Source organism: Cricetulus griseus, chromosome 6 (genome assembly GCF_003668045.3).
Source record: "Cricetulus griseus strain 17A/GY chromosome 6, alternate assembly CriGri-PICRH-1.0, whole genome shotgun sequence".
In the NCBI taxonomy this organism is placed as follows: domain Eukaryota; kingdom Metazoa; phylum Chordata; class Mammalia; order Rodentia; family Cricetidae; genus Cricetulus; species Cricetulus griseus.
Window position 1 is genome coordinate 144131674 of NC_048599.1, and position 14857 is coordinate 144146530.

Genomic DNA, 14857 nt, shown 5'->3' on the forward strand with positions numbered 1-14857 from the left:
GGTTTCGCGCGCCCGCCCGCAGCGCCGGCAGAGCAAACATGGCCCGGGCGGCGCGCGTTGCGTGGGTTCTGGGCTTGAGCCGGTGCGCCTTGGCCGAGGGGCCGCGCACACGACCCTGGCCGCCAATCTCGGCGCAGAGTTGGGCCGGCTTCACCAGGGCGGCGGCAGGAAGCCCGGGCCCCGCGGTCCGCAAGGGGAGCCCGCGGTTGCTGGGGGCGGCGGCGCTGGCCCTGGGCGGCGCGCTCGGGCTGTACCACACCGTGCGGTGGCACCTGCGCGCCCAGGACCTCCGCGCCGAGCGCTCGGCTGCGCAGGTAAGGCTTGGCTGGCGTGGGCTGCGGACGTGGAGCTGGGATCAGCCCCGAACTCGGGACTCTTGAGAAGCCGCGGGGTCAGGAGTGGTCTCCTTCGCCCGCTCGTGACCTTGGGCGGGTGTCTGGGCCGAAGGAGTCCGAGGAGGTTGGTACTGACACCTAGAGCAGTTGCCTCTCATGCCGTGGGCTCTCCCGTGTTCTAAGGGCGCGCACGGTGCCGCGAGTAGCCTCTTTGGAATGAGTGAGCCTGACTCCAGACCCAGCACTGGAGGTGTGCCCCAGCCTGCCGTGGCTCGGCCGCCCTGTGGACATTTCATGAGCTGCAGAGTCTCCACCTTCCCTCCCATGGCCTTTTCCTGGACGCAGGAACTGGAAAGGGAGCTGAGTCCCTGTGTCTCGCAGATCTCTTCCCTGTCTATCCGATTACCATTTGAAAATTGAGGGGGGTCGGCTGCAGCTGTAGCAAGCATGTCTGAGGGCTTTACTGTAGAGGAGCCACGTTCAGCCTCCCACTTTTGGATATCTCGGGGTAGACCTCACTTCTGGCCAGTGCTACTGCCCTTGCTTAGGGAGGACTGGAGGGGTCAGGGTGAACCTTAAGGACGAATGCAGCTGAAGAGAGACACAGCCTGCGATTGGGACAGGAGGAAGATGAATACATACATACATACATACATACATACATACATACATACATACGGAAGATGAATACATAATACATACATACATACATACATACATACGGAAGATGAATACATACATACATACATACATACACACACACACACACACACACACACACACACACACACTCGGGGCGGGGTGGGGGGCAGAAGGAGTGGGAGGGGGGGAAGTGTTACCAGTCTCTTTTTCTCTCCCCCAGCTGTCTCCATCCAGCCACCTGCAGCTGACCCTGTACCAGTACAAGACATGTCCCTTCTGCAGCAAAGTCCGTGCCTTCCTCGACTTCCACTCCCTGCCCTATCAGGTAGTGGAGGTGAACCCTGTCAGAAGGGCTGAGATCAAATTCTCCTCCTACAGGAAGGTGCCCATCCTGGTGGCCCAGGAAGGAGACAGCTTGGTGAGCCTTGGGGATCCCATGCCTCTCTTCTGTCCCAGGATGTCTAGTGGTGGGAGCCTGTAGTCATGGCTGCTCTGATGGTTCCCTGAGCCCTTGATGCTACTTGGGTAACATAGCAGGATGTAGGAAATGCCCTTTCTTTCCCTGTTGGTCCAGTCTTGGGGGGCAAGGTGGGGATGCACTTACAGATGAACAGACTGGGTTTGCAGCTGGGGTGATCTGGGTCTGAGGTGTGGCTCTGCCACTCACTCGCTGTCTTAGGGTTCTATTGCTTCGATGGGACACCATGACCAAAAAGCAAGTTGGAGAGGAAAGGGTTTATTTCACTCACCATCCATATCATCAGGAGCAGTGAAGGCAGGGACTCAAATAAGGCAGGAACCTGGAGTCAGGAGCTGATGCAGAAGCCATGGAAGGTGCTGCTTACTGGCTTGCTCCTCATGGCTTGCTCAGCCTGCTTCAATCCAGGGATGGCCCTACCCACAATGGGCTGCCCCCCACCCCATCAATCACTAATTAAGAAAATCCCTTACAGCTGGATCTTATGGAGGCATTTTCTCAATTGAGGCGCCCTCCTTTCAGATAACTCTAGTTTGTGTCAGGATGACATAGACTGGCCAGCACACTTGCCTGTGACTTCATGACTTTCACTTCTATGGGCTGGCCTTTTGTTTTGTTTTGGATATAATCTTTTTTTTTTTAAGATTTTATTTATTTATTATGTATACAACATTGTGCTTCCACACCAGAAGAGGGAACCAGATCTCATAATGGATGGTTCTGAGCCACCATGTGGTTGCTGGGAATTGAACTCAGGACCTCTGGAAGAGCAGTCGGCGCTCTTAACCTCTGAGCCATCTCTCCAGCCCCTTGGATATAATCTTGTTATGTTGCCTGAGTTGGCCCAGAGCTCAGTACCCTTCTGTCTTTTGTTTTTGTTTTTTGTTTTTTTTGTTTGTTTGTTTGTTTGTTTTTTCGAGACAGGGTTTCTCTGTGTAGTTTTGGAGCCTGTCCTGGCACTGGCTCTAGAGACCAGGCTGGCCTCAAACTCACAGAGATCAGAGATCCACCTGCCTCTGCCTTCCGAGTGCTGGGATTAAAGGCGTGTGCCACCAACGCCCGGCTCCCTTCTGTCTTTTGAGTGATAGCATTATAGACATGTGCCACCATGCCCAGATGTGGGGTCTGCTTATCTTATTTGTACATTTATTTTGTTTTTAGGGGGCAGGGTCTCACTGTTCTGGAACTAGCTGTGTAGAGCAGAGTGGTCTTGAACTCACACAGTTCCACCTGCCTCCCTAGTGCTGGATCAAAAGTGTGTGTCACTGTGCCAGGCTTGTTTGTTTTTTAAAATTTCTACTTAAGGGCCTATGAGATGGCTTTAGGTAAAGGTGCTCACTGCCAAACCTGATAACCCCGAGTTCGGTCCCTAGCCTCACATGTTAGAGAGAACAATTTCTTGCAAGCTGTGTCACTCACAAACACAATAAAATGTAATCTGAAAAACAAAATAGGCAGCTGGGCGTGGTTGCATAGCCTTTAAATATCTTCCACCCCTGCTTTGGGGAAGCAGAGGCTCATGGATCTCTGTGAGTTCAAGGCCAGCTTGGTCTATTGAGTGAGAACCAGGGCTGCTGCTATACAAAGAAACTCTGTCTCACCCCCCCCACACACACACACAACAAAAAAAAAAAAAAAAAAAAGGAAAGAAAGAAAAATAATAACAATAAAACCCCTGCCAGACATGGTGGTGTATACCTTTACTCTCTGCTTCATGGGAGGCAGAAATAGGCAGCTCTCTTTGAGTTCAGGCCAGCCGGGCCTACATAATGAGACCCTACCCCCCCCCCATTTTTGTCTTTAAATTACATTTTTTAAATTTATTTAGTGCATGTGTGCAGGTATACATGCATACCATAGTTCAAGAGGTTTTTTGTTTTTGTTGTTGTTTGATTGCTTGGTTTTTGTTGTTTGTTTTTTGAGACAAGGTCTTATTCTGTACCTCTGGTTGGCCTAGAACTGGCCATCTTTCCATGTGCAGGGTTACAGATGTGAACTAGCATGTGCGGCTTTGGGCTAGCTTCTTATTAGTTCATAGGAGTGCAGACACTGGGCTATAGGGACAGTAGGGAAAAAACCCTGGCACTGGGCTTGGTACCCTGTATATAGCCTCTAGGTCCTGCCCTGCCCTTGGTGCCAAGAGGCCAAGGCTTTCCCAGTCATATGTCCCCAATAGCCATACTTGGTCACCCTTACTCAGAAAGAGGACCCAAGGGTGGGGAGCAATGAGCTCAGGGTGTGGGTTCTGGGGTGAGTTGTGGTGGATCAGCAGAGCCCAGCTTCGAGGACGGATACCTTGTGTGCTGTTGTTTTGTTGTTTGTTTTTGACACTGCTGGTGTTTAAAGAGCCTGATCCTTCTAGCTGCCAGCCCGATCCTCTGAGCAAACCTTTCTCAGGGCAAGGGGTGTGACTCAGGAACACAGTGCTTGCCCCTCATGCCCCAAGCCCTGTGTTCTGTCCCCAGCAACACAAGACAGTTGTTTCTTCTCTTCCAGCAACAGCTGAATGACTCCTCAGTCATTATCAGCGCCCTCAAGACCTCCCTGGTTTCAGGGTAAGTTGCTCCTGGGAGGCAGATCACAGCCTCATCTAAGAGTGGGGCTGCTATAGATATTTCTAGAATAGACCAAGGATGTCCTACTCCAAGGCCTGCCTTCCTCCTCCTATCAGTAAAGTGTTTCTCGTGTCTAACCTAATCCCTTTTGCTGCAAGTGAGTGACTCTTCATAGGCTGGGTCACTGAGTAGCTGAGTCAGGCTGGGTTGGTAGGCCAGGGGGGCAGGAGGATGGAGTCAGGCTGAAGCTCTAGCCTTCCCCTGAAGGCAGCCCCTGGAAGAGGTCATCACCTATTACCCACCCATGAAGGCCATGAATGACCAGGGCAAGGAGGTGACCGAATTCTGCAACAAGTACTGGCTCATGCTGGATGAGAAGGAGGCCCAGCGGATGTATGGTGGGAAGGAAGCCAGGACGTGAGTGGAGCTGTGGCTGCAAGGGGGTGGGGTGATAATAAGGACCAAAATAAGCGGGATGCTCTGGGCAGTGGTTCTCCACCTGTGGGTCGTGACCCTTTCAGGAGTCAAACATCCTGCATGCCAGATATTCACATTGTGATTCATAACAGGAGCAAAACTTCAGATATGAAGTATCAATGAAATAATTGCGGTCGAGGTCACCACAACATGAGGACTGTATTAAAGGGTCACAGCATTAGGAGTGTTGAGAACCACTGCTCTGGGTGTCGTGGGGGAAACTGGGTGGTGGGGCAGAGCCCTGCCCTGGCTCAGTGCCACACCCTCTATGTCGTATATCTACAGGGAAGAGATGAAGTGGCGCCAGTGGGCCGATGACTGGCTGGTGCACCTCATCTCCCCCAATGTGTACCGAACACCTGCCGAGGCCTTGGCTTCCTTTGACTACATTGTCCGTGAGGGAAAGTTTGGAGCTGTAGAGGCCACCATGGCCAAGTATGTGGGTGCAGCTGCCATGTACCTCATCAGCAAGCGCCTCAAAAGCAGGTAATGGCTCATACAAGGATATGCATGCGTGAGAACAGGTCTGCTGTCCTCCAGTCCCCACATGGAGGTCTGTGTAGCATCCTTCAAAGCCCTCAGGAGGGATGAGAGAAACTGAGGCCTAGAGAAGACAAGCCGGGCCTGGGACCCAGCATTTCTGATCAGCCCCTGTTTCAGGCTTTGGGGTCAAAAGTCATGCCCCTCCCTGTGCCCTCTACTTCTGCCTCCTCGTCAGGGTCCCTTCCTCATTTCAAGCCACACACCGTCACTCACTGGGGGCAGGTGTTCTGCAGTGTGGGTACCATCCCCTCACCTAGGGCTATGCAGGTTTGCAGCCTTTCTGCTTTATGCAAAGGGAGCTGTGTTCACATGGGCTGGGGCAGAAGTTCCCTGACCAACCTTCCTGTCTCTTCCCCAGGCACCACCTGCAGGATGATGTCCGTGCAGACCTCTATGAAGCAGCCAACAAATGGGTGACAGCCGTGGGCAAAGACCGGCCATTCATGGGGGGTCAAAAGCCTAACCTTGCTGACCTGGTGGGTATGATGGGGAAAGAGAATGGCCTGCTCCCCGGGGAACTGTCTGGTTTTTCTGTATGTGTTGTTGGGGAAAACAAACAGCTTTCATGGTTCTTGTGCCTGAAAGGCTGGAAGGAGCTTGTTTCAGGCTGGGCAGAATCCAGGTTCTTGAGTGACAGTGGCAGGGCCTCAGCTCTCCTCTGATTTCCTGGCTCAGTTGTGGCATGCATGGGCTCCAGGCTTCTATCCGGTAGTCTCACTGCCCCGGCTTTCAGCAGTCCTGTAACCAGGTAGCCTGGGTCTGACCAGGTGCTGAGATACCCCTCAAATCTTTTTTTTTTGTTTGCTTTTTGTTTTTTTTTGTTTTTTTTGTTTTTTTTTTTTTTTGAGACAGGGTTTCTCTGTATTGCTTTGGCGGTTGTCCTGGCACTCCCTCTGTAGACCAGGCTGGTCTCGAACTCACAGAGATCCGCCTGCCTCTGCCTCCCAAGTGCTGGGATTAAAGGCATGCACTACCACTGCCTGGCAGATATCTCCTCAAGTCTTACACAGCATACAGGCAGTTTGGGTGCGCCATCTGAAGTCTTGGTGTCCTGTGGGCCCAATGCAGTGACTGTCCTTGATCCTTCCCTAGGCAGTGTATGGTGTGCTGAGAGTGATGGAGGGTCTGGAAGCCTTCGATGACCTGATGCGACACTCACGAATCCAACCTTGGTACCTTCGGATGGAGCGGGCCATTGAGGAAGCCCCCTCAGTGCACTGTGTCCCCCCTAACTGCTGAGGGCCAAGACCTGTCCATGCTGGTAGGAGGTAGTCATTTTGTCTCTGGTCCACCCAGCCCCTCCTGGCCCTCTATTGGACATTTCTAGGGATGTTGACACTGGGGACAAGGCCCAGGCTCATAGCTATCTGAGGGCAAAGGGTCAGGAGATTACAGAGGACTATCCTCCAACCCCAATTTCAGGGGCCTGCTCTCCCAACAGGGATTCCTTTTCAACTCTCCCAGGGCTCAGTGACTCCTTGTTGGCAAGGATCAGACTGGGCTCCTACCCTGGACAAGGGGAGGCAGTCTGCATTAGGGAAAGCCCTGTCCACATGTCTACTGGTTCCAGCTCTTCCCAGGTACCCCTGGACTACTGTATTTGCAATAAAGGAGAGGTCTGCTGCTCCCCTCTGGCAGCCACTGTTTTGAGGTCTGGTTCATGTGGGAGGGGCTGCAGTGGCTGTCAGTCAAGGAAAGCCAAGGCAGGTTGCATTAACCTGGTGCCCACTGAATGTCACCAGAGTCTTGGACATGGAGATTAGTCTGGTTATGTCCCTCATTGACCATGGAGCTTAGGGCAATGACATTCCTACTCCGAGAAGTTGTGGGGAAATTGGGTATAATAGCGCACACCTGTAATCCCAGCAAACCAAAGGCTGAGGAAGGAGTACCAAGAGTTTAGCCTGGGCTGCATGGTGAGACCCTGTATCCAAAGAGAAAGAATGGATGTGGAGACACAGCTCTGTTGATAGAGAGAATACTTACTCAACACACAGAGTCCTGGGTTCCGTCTGTGTAATCACACAGGAGGGTATGGCAGTGCACACTAGTAATCCCAGCAGGAGACAGTAAGATCAAAGTCACCTTCAACACAGTGAGTTTGAGGCCAGCCTGGATCATATGAGATAGCTTCAAAACAAACCCAAAACCCAACAAAGTTGCCATGGGATGAGGAGGTGGGGGAATTGGTTTGGTGTTGGTCAAGTGTACACCAGGACACTGAGCTCAGCAAGGCTGGGTGAGGCTGGGACAGTCTATACTCTTGAGGACTGCACCCAGGCCCTTGTGCTTGCTAGGCAAGCAACTCTACCATCGAGCTAAATCACCAACCCCTTTAATGTATTTTGTAATATGTATGAATGTTTTGCTTGCATGCCTGTCTGTGCACCATATGCATGCCTGGTGCCTGCAGAGGATAGAAGACGGCACTGCATCCCCTGGAACTGAAGCTACAGATGGTTGTGAGCTGCCCTGTGTGGGTGCTGGGAACCTGGGTCCTCTGAAAGGCAGCCATTGGAGTCATCTGTAATCCCCTCCAGTACATGCTCTTAATAGCATCACGTAAGTACATGAGGTGTGAGACCCGGCCCGCAGAGCTGTGTGGAAGAGCTTCTCCCCAGGCTGTGCCTCTAGCCCTGGAACGTTGTCCTTGTTAGCATGTGCCACACTGGTTCCTCTATGCAGGGCACCTGTTCACATATGCCATGGCCCACTTACTGGGGCTTGCCCTTTGGGGTATCAGATGCCAGTGTTAGGGGCTGTGGGAGGAAGTGAAGACTTGGGCTTGAGGCAGTGTGCCTGGCACAAGACGACACGAGGGTCATCTCCAAATGTGGTGGAGGCCCCAGAATCATAGCTGTTTCCAGTGTCTGGTCACACCTGAAATCTGAGGGATCCTGAGCACCCACAGTAAACAGAAACTTGGCCAATATTGTTATGGGTGACAGGAAGGTGAAGATCCTTCATCCCTCTGTCCTGTGTTTTTTGGGTGCTGCATCTCTCCATCCCATCGTCTACGCCTTCATCCCTCCATCCCCTTATCCCTGTATCCCTCTTACCTCTTCATGCCTTCATCTCTCCATCCTTGCATCCCTGCTTCTAACCTCCCCCGTGGCCTTCTCAAGACTGCCCACTGTTGTTCCTTAGTCCCTCCTGAGGAGGCTGACTCACTTCTCAGTCCCTGTTCCCCCAAAGGAAGCCACTGATATACTGATATGTGGTGAGATGTCTACCTTCTCACTAGGACACCATAACCTGGAGATTCCCACTGCCTGTAGCCTGTGCTCTCGCTAGCCCCGCACTGCCCATCAGTTGGGTCTAGCCCCCTTGAGGTCATCTGACTTAGGAGGTGGGACAGGCAGGTTGCATCTCAGCTGTCAGACATATCCTCCTTCCCCTTCACAGAGTTCATGTTTTCTTCTGTCTCTGCATTCTACAGAAAGCGGTAGGCATTAGGGACTCCAGAGTGAACCTGAAGGTTTTTCCCAGGGGTTACTGCAGGTAGGGAGAAGCCTGCACTGGCTGGGCAGGTGATGAGAACTCCAAGGGCTGTGCTAGCCAGGCTGGCTTCCTGTGACTGTCCTGGAGAATGACTGAAGCTGCCACAAACCACCTAGGCCCAGTTTCTTCCTAGAGTATGTCTTCCAGTGTGCTTCCACAGCCATCAGGAGGCACTAGAGAGCATACAAAGCCTTCAACAATGCTTCCCAATACCACCAGGAGGCACTATAGAGCCTCCTCCAAAGCCTACAGGAGATGGAAATAGCATGGGACTGCCACATTGCAGCCAATTGTGGGCTTAGGTGGCCTTCATTGTCCAAACAGCCCATCTAAGGTTTAGTATTTAACAGTCTGGATGAATGAGTAGGGAAAAAAAAAATCACATTTAAGTCTCCTGCAGTCTGTTTTTGAGATAGGCCTCTGTAGCCCAGGCTGGACTGGAACCTGATCTCAAGCTTGTGGCCTCCTACAGCTTCCTAAATGCTGGGATTACAGATGTGCACCAGGTTGCCCAGTGCACCAGGTTGCCCAGCTTCACCTATAGTCTTGGCAGAGGCAGAGACTAGAGTTGGGGCCTCTGTCCACTCTTGGCTGTGACCTTGGGCAAACCTCAACTGTCCTGTGAACTGGCATCAGTGGCCATGTGTGAAGTTGGTGAGGTTGGGAGCCAGAGGTGTTTGGCAGATGGTACAGGCTTGGTATTCAAGGGCTGATTGTGTAATCCATGTAATCCATCAGCTGGCTACCTCAAAACGAAATCCCTGTGGCTTCCAGTATTGTCACCAGTATTGAGTCAAGGACACTAGGAAGTAGAACTAGAGAACCCTGAGACCATGGTAGCTAGGGAGAGAGCCCACAGGGAGGATTCTGGTTTTCTTGCTTTTGTTAGTTAAATTTTCATTTAAAAATATTCTTAGAAACTATTTTAAAGTATTGTGCATGTGTGCATGTGCATATATATGTGTGAGCATGAGAGGAGGCAAGAAGCATCCGTTGCCCCTGGAGCTGGAGTTAGAGGCCTTTTGAGCTGCCTTGACATGGGTGCTGAGAACTGAACCTGGGCCCTCTGCAGGAGCAGTTTTGTGTTTTGTTTTGTTTTTGGAGACAGGGTTTCTCTGTCTAGCTTTGGAGCCTATCCTGGCACTGGCTCTGGAGACCAGGCTGGCCTCGAACTCACAGAGATCCATCTGCCTCTGCCTCCCAAGTGCTGGGATTAAAGGCATGTGCCACCAACGCCTGGCCAGTTTTGTGTTCTTAATTTCTAAGCCGTCTCCCCCAACCCCTTTCATTTTCTTTGGGATCATGTGAACAATGAATGCTTATTCTCCATAGAAACTATCCTAGGTTAAAGCTCTTTGTTCTTACCAGTTCCAAAAATTGCCTGATTTTCCAGTGTGCTGCATTCCTTGGGCATCACTTCTGCTATATTTAACTGATGGTAAGGATTTTTGATGGGTGGGGGTGTTTGATAGTACTGGAGAATGAGTACCCTTTCGCTTTTCAGACAGGCTCTATCTGTATTCCAGGCAACTCTAGAGTGCAATGTATATATAGTTCAGCTGGCCTCAGACCCATGTTAACCCTGCTGTTATAGCCTCCTGAATGCTAGGGCTATTGATGTATGGTCACACCCATCAGGGAACTGTGTGTAGGGCAACCAGCTGACTGGAAGCCCTCCATCCCCAGAACCTGTTGCACTTGATGTGGTAAAAGGAATTTATAGGTGTGATCAAACTGTTGATTTTGAGATGGGGAGATTGTCCAGGCAGGCACTGAAGGCACTCAAGAGAGGCAAGTAGCCAGGTGGGTGTCACAAGCCTGTGATCCCAGAACACCAGGAAGTAGAGGCAGAAAGATCAGGAGTTCAAGGTCATCCTTTTCCTTTACAAGACAAGCTTGAGGCCAGCCTGGACCACATTTAAAAAGTACAGCAAACAGAGGGAGATATGACCAGAGTTGAGATGTCTTTGTGTGTGGAAGCACAGCAGCTGGAGGAATCAGAAAGGGTCACAAGCCACAGGCTGCAGAAGCCTCCAGAAGCTAGGCATCTGTCCCGAAGCCTGCAGGAGGAGCCAGACCTGCTGACACCTGGACTCGTCAGCAGAACTGACTTTGGACTTCAGGCCTCCAGAAACTGGCATGTTCTGAGTCACTGACTGTGTAGTTGTTGGTAACAGCGGTCCTGGGATGCTAATACAGATGCTGCATGTTGAGGGACGTTAGGAAAGAGAAATGAGTGAGGGAAGTGAGTGTCAAAGAACAAGTCCAGTGTCTACTGTGTCCTCATCTGTAAAGTTTAGCGAGAGAGGCACCCGCCACCTGCCAGTGAGACCAGCTTCCTCCCTCTCCCAGAAGCCTCAGCAAGAGCTATCAGAAATAAAGAACCCTCCAGGACCATAGGGTGGGCTCACAGTGACAGAAAGGATAAGAGTCATTCACTGGGCTGCTCTCCTGTTTAGCCCTGTGCCCAAGGACTCTGTCCAGCAGGCCCAGGTTGATGGCCCCTGCAGAACCTGGACGCTCACCGGCTGTCTCTGGATTCAAGTTTCCTTCTGCTCCACCTCCTTCATTTCTTTCCATCCAGCCCAGACCAACTGTGGCCACACTGAGCTGGCTGGCCCTTTGGGGCAAGGACCAAGGTCCACCTGGGCAGTTGGGCCAGCATGAGGCTCCACCCTCCCACCTTTTCCCTACATTCCAATCCACTCAGACTGGTGAAATCTGGATTGGGGACCGCAGAGCACAGGTCACTATGGTGGATAAGGACAATTTCGTCTTTGTATGAACTGGGACGTGTCTCTTCAGGGCTGTGAGAAAGGTCCCATGCAAACCTTGCCCAAGATCATTCTGAAGTACTCTAACTTACCTTAAAAGCCAATTAGAAGGCCACACAGGGACAATATAATCCAAAACCACATGTTGAGTGTTCACAGTTCTGGGCTCCAGGCATGCACAGTGGCAGGGAACAAGCCCCCAGCATGGATTGGGTGGTTAAGAGCCTCAGGAATGAAAATAGTCTGGTGATGTGCCAGGCAACATGGCAGGATGAAGAGGCCAGCTTAGGCAGGAACAGTCTTCTAACGGAGGCAGGCAGTGGAGGTCTCACGAAGATCAAACCCAAATGCACAGGACAGAGGGGCAGAGAACGATGCTACCCCTAGGGAGGTTGGCTTGGTGAGCGCTGCACTGTGCCCACCTCACAGATCCTGAAAGCTGTTTCAGCTGCTGGTAAGGCTTCTCCTTTCAGCTGGCTTGGAGGACAAGGCTTGAACAGGTGGAAGAGCAGGCTGGGGGGTTGGGGGGGGAGAGACGCTAGCCAATCAGCCAGGGCCTGTTACTCTGCTAAAAAATTCCTGAAATTAGTGGTGTACAGGTGTCCTAGCCAATTCCTAGAGCCTTAGATGGCAAAACGCAGACATTAATTCTCATACAGATCTAGGTATGGGTGGGGCCAGTTCCCAGTCTCTAATGGTGACTGCCAGCAGGATCTTTGGTGTTTCTTAGCTTGCAGACATAGCCCCCTAGCCTCTGCCTCTTCATGTAGACTCCTCCTTTATAGAGGATAAAGGCCAACAAGATGGCTTAGCAGGTAAAGGTGCCTGCCACTAATCCTGAGGGCCTGAGTTTAATCCCCAGGACCCTAGTGACAAAAGGACAGAACAGCCTCCTATAGTTGTCCTTTGACCGCCCACATGCACCTAAATACACACACCACACATACCACACACACACACACATCACTCACATACCATGCATCTCACACAAACACACACACACACACACAAATATGTAATGAAATTTAAAGCAGGATATCATATTATATACCTGGCTTACCTTGAACTTGGCCTCTTTTTGGAGACAGGATTTCTCTGTATAGCTTTGGAGCCTATCCTGGCACTCGCTCTGGAGACCAGGCTGGCCTTGAACTCACAGAGATCCACCTGCCTCTGCCTCCCGAGTGCTGGGATTAAAGGCGTGCACCACCAACGCCCGGCTCATGCCACTTTTTATTCTTGCAAGGATAATCTCTGATCTCTGGATTTGGTCCCCCTCCTGATCTTATAGAATAGACTCAACACTCTGGGAACCACCAGAGGACAAAAGGCAAGCAAGCCCTTAGCTTGCTGAAGCTGAGGCAGCTTGGGCAGCTGAAGTCCTTCTGAACAAGATGAGGAGCTAGGGACCAGGTTAACCCGCCTACAGCAAGCCATTATGTCTGCTCCTCCCTTCCCCGCCAAGCAGCCAGGTCTGTGGTAAGGCAATGCCCTTCTTAGGAACCCAAGTGCCATTAAACTCTTGTCGGAATTCACCCACACACTTGACTAATTTGTTTCTATAGTTTCCATGGAGAAAGGTCTCCAAACTGTAGTGATAACTTCATCCTATTTGATTCCACAAAGATCCTATTCCTAAATAAGGTGGCATTCTGAGGTTCTATGTGGACACAAAGTTAAAGGATGCTACATACAGGTGGTACATCCCAATTCCACTCCTGGGAATACCCCACAGCATGTGCCAGAGCCCGTGAGCTGCTTCCTGCCATTGCCATAGCAGCCTGGCCTGGCACTGGGTGCCCAGGACCATCAAGGACATTGGAGGAGGATCCAGCACCAGAGAGACAAGTGCAAAGGTTTTCCCTGCCACAAGGCTGAAGCTTTCCTAGGGACAGAATTTAAAACACTGGGGAAGCCCAGGTGCTGGAGGCTGAGCAGAGAGCTCCAGATCGGTGTGTGCTGAAGCCCTGTGCAGCCAATGGGGCTGCAGGGGGACCAGAAAGGGGCCCGTTAGGTTTTACGGGGGCTGAAACAGTATTTCAGAGGCTTTTGTTAAGAAGGTAAAAGAATCAGGAGGCAGAGGCAGGTGGATTTCTGTGAGTTCGAGACCTGCCTGGTCTACAGAGTGAGTGCCAGGACAGCCAGGGGTACACAGAGAAACTCTGTCTGGAAAAACAAAACAACAAAAAACAAGAAAAAGAAAAAGCTGAGGTATAAGCCTACAATGCCAGCAGTTGGGAGGTGGTGGAAGGACTGAGTTCAAGGCAGAAGCAAGTGGACTAAATCCAAGGCCAGCTCCATGTTATTTATATAGCAAGACTGTCTCAAAAGAAAAAAACAAAACACACATAACAAACAAACCAAAAACTGGGCACTACTCCAACACATAGGAGCCTTGGAGTCAGGACACTTTGTGTGTCTCCTCCCTAACATAGAGGCCCAGCACTGGTTGAATGAGGGGACCCTGCCTGTGGGGCCAGTGCTCTTAACCAAAGAGCTGCCTCTTGAGTTCCTTGTGTTTTTTTGTTTGTTTGTTTGTTTTTTCTGAAATACTGTTTCTCTGTGTAGCCCTGGCTGTCCTGGAACTTGCTCTGTAGACCATTGCCTCTGCCTCCCCAGTATGCCACTATGCACCCCCCTAACGCCCCCCCCCCCAGTCAGAGTTTCTCTGTGGCTCTTGGAGGCTGTCCTGGAACTAGCTCTTGTAGACCAGGCTGGTCTCGAACTCACAGAGATCCCGAGTGCTGGGGTCAAAGGCATGCACTACCACTGCCCGGCTCCACCCTAAATTTTTTTAACTTTTTTTAAGTTTTATTTTATGTGTATGAGTGTTTTGCCTGCCTGTATATCTTGCATGTCTGGTACCTGTGGAGGACAGAACAGGATGTCAGATGCCCTGAACCCACATGATTGTGAGCTGCCATAAGGGTCTGTGGAAAATGGTCAGTGTTGTAACCACTGAACCATCTCTCTAGCCCTATAGTTTTAAATTTTGATAGTCTTCCTACAGACTGGCCTTCAACTCACCACCCCTTCAATCCCCTCCCCCCAATGCTGGGATTACAGTACTAAACCACCACACCCAGCACAAACAACTTACTTGTTTTTCGATAAGGTCTCACTATACAGTCCTGGCTGGCAGGAAACTCAACTCTGTAGACCAGGCTGGCCTTAAACTTAGATCCACCTGTCTCTGCCTCCTGAGTGCTGGGACTAAAGACATGCACCACCATGCCCAGCTTTTTTTTTTTTTTTTAAGTTAATATTTATATAGCATGTGTTTGTGGGTATATGCCACGGGTGTGCAGGGTCCACAGAAAGTCTGGCGTTCTGGGAGCGGTGATGCCTGGCATAGGTGCTGGTACGTGCTCTTAGCCCCTGGGCCATCTCAATAGGCTAACACTTTTGTTTATTAATTATTTCTTGGGTTTATGTGTATGCGTGCAGAGGACAACTTGTGGGAGTTAGTTCCCTCCACCATGTGGGTGATAGGGATAAAAACCAGGTCGTCAGGCTTGACAGCCGGCAAGTCTGTCTGCTGAGCCTACCATC

The 14857-nt window shown here is 51.1% G+C and overlaps 1 protein-coding gene across 1 annotated transcript; it reads left to right on the plus strand.

Annotated features, from left to right (window-relative positions):
- Positions 1-6669, plus strand: Ptges2 (prostaglandin E synthase 2). Its single transcript, XM_027423809.2, has 7 exons — positions 1-314; positions 1198-1395; positions 3952-4010; positions 4278-4427; positions 4773-4973; positions 5389-5506; positions 6123-6669. The coding sequence occupies exons 1-7, from the start codon at positions 39-41 to the stop codon at positions 6267-6269; spliced, it is 1149 nt and encodes a 382-aa protein (XP_027279610.1). The 5' UTR covers positions 1-38; the 3' UTR covers positions 6270-6669.
- Positions 6670-14857: the final 8188 nt, after the last annotated feature.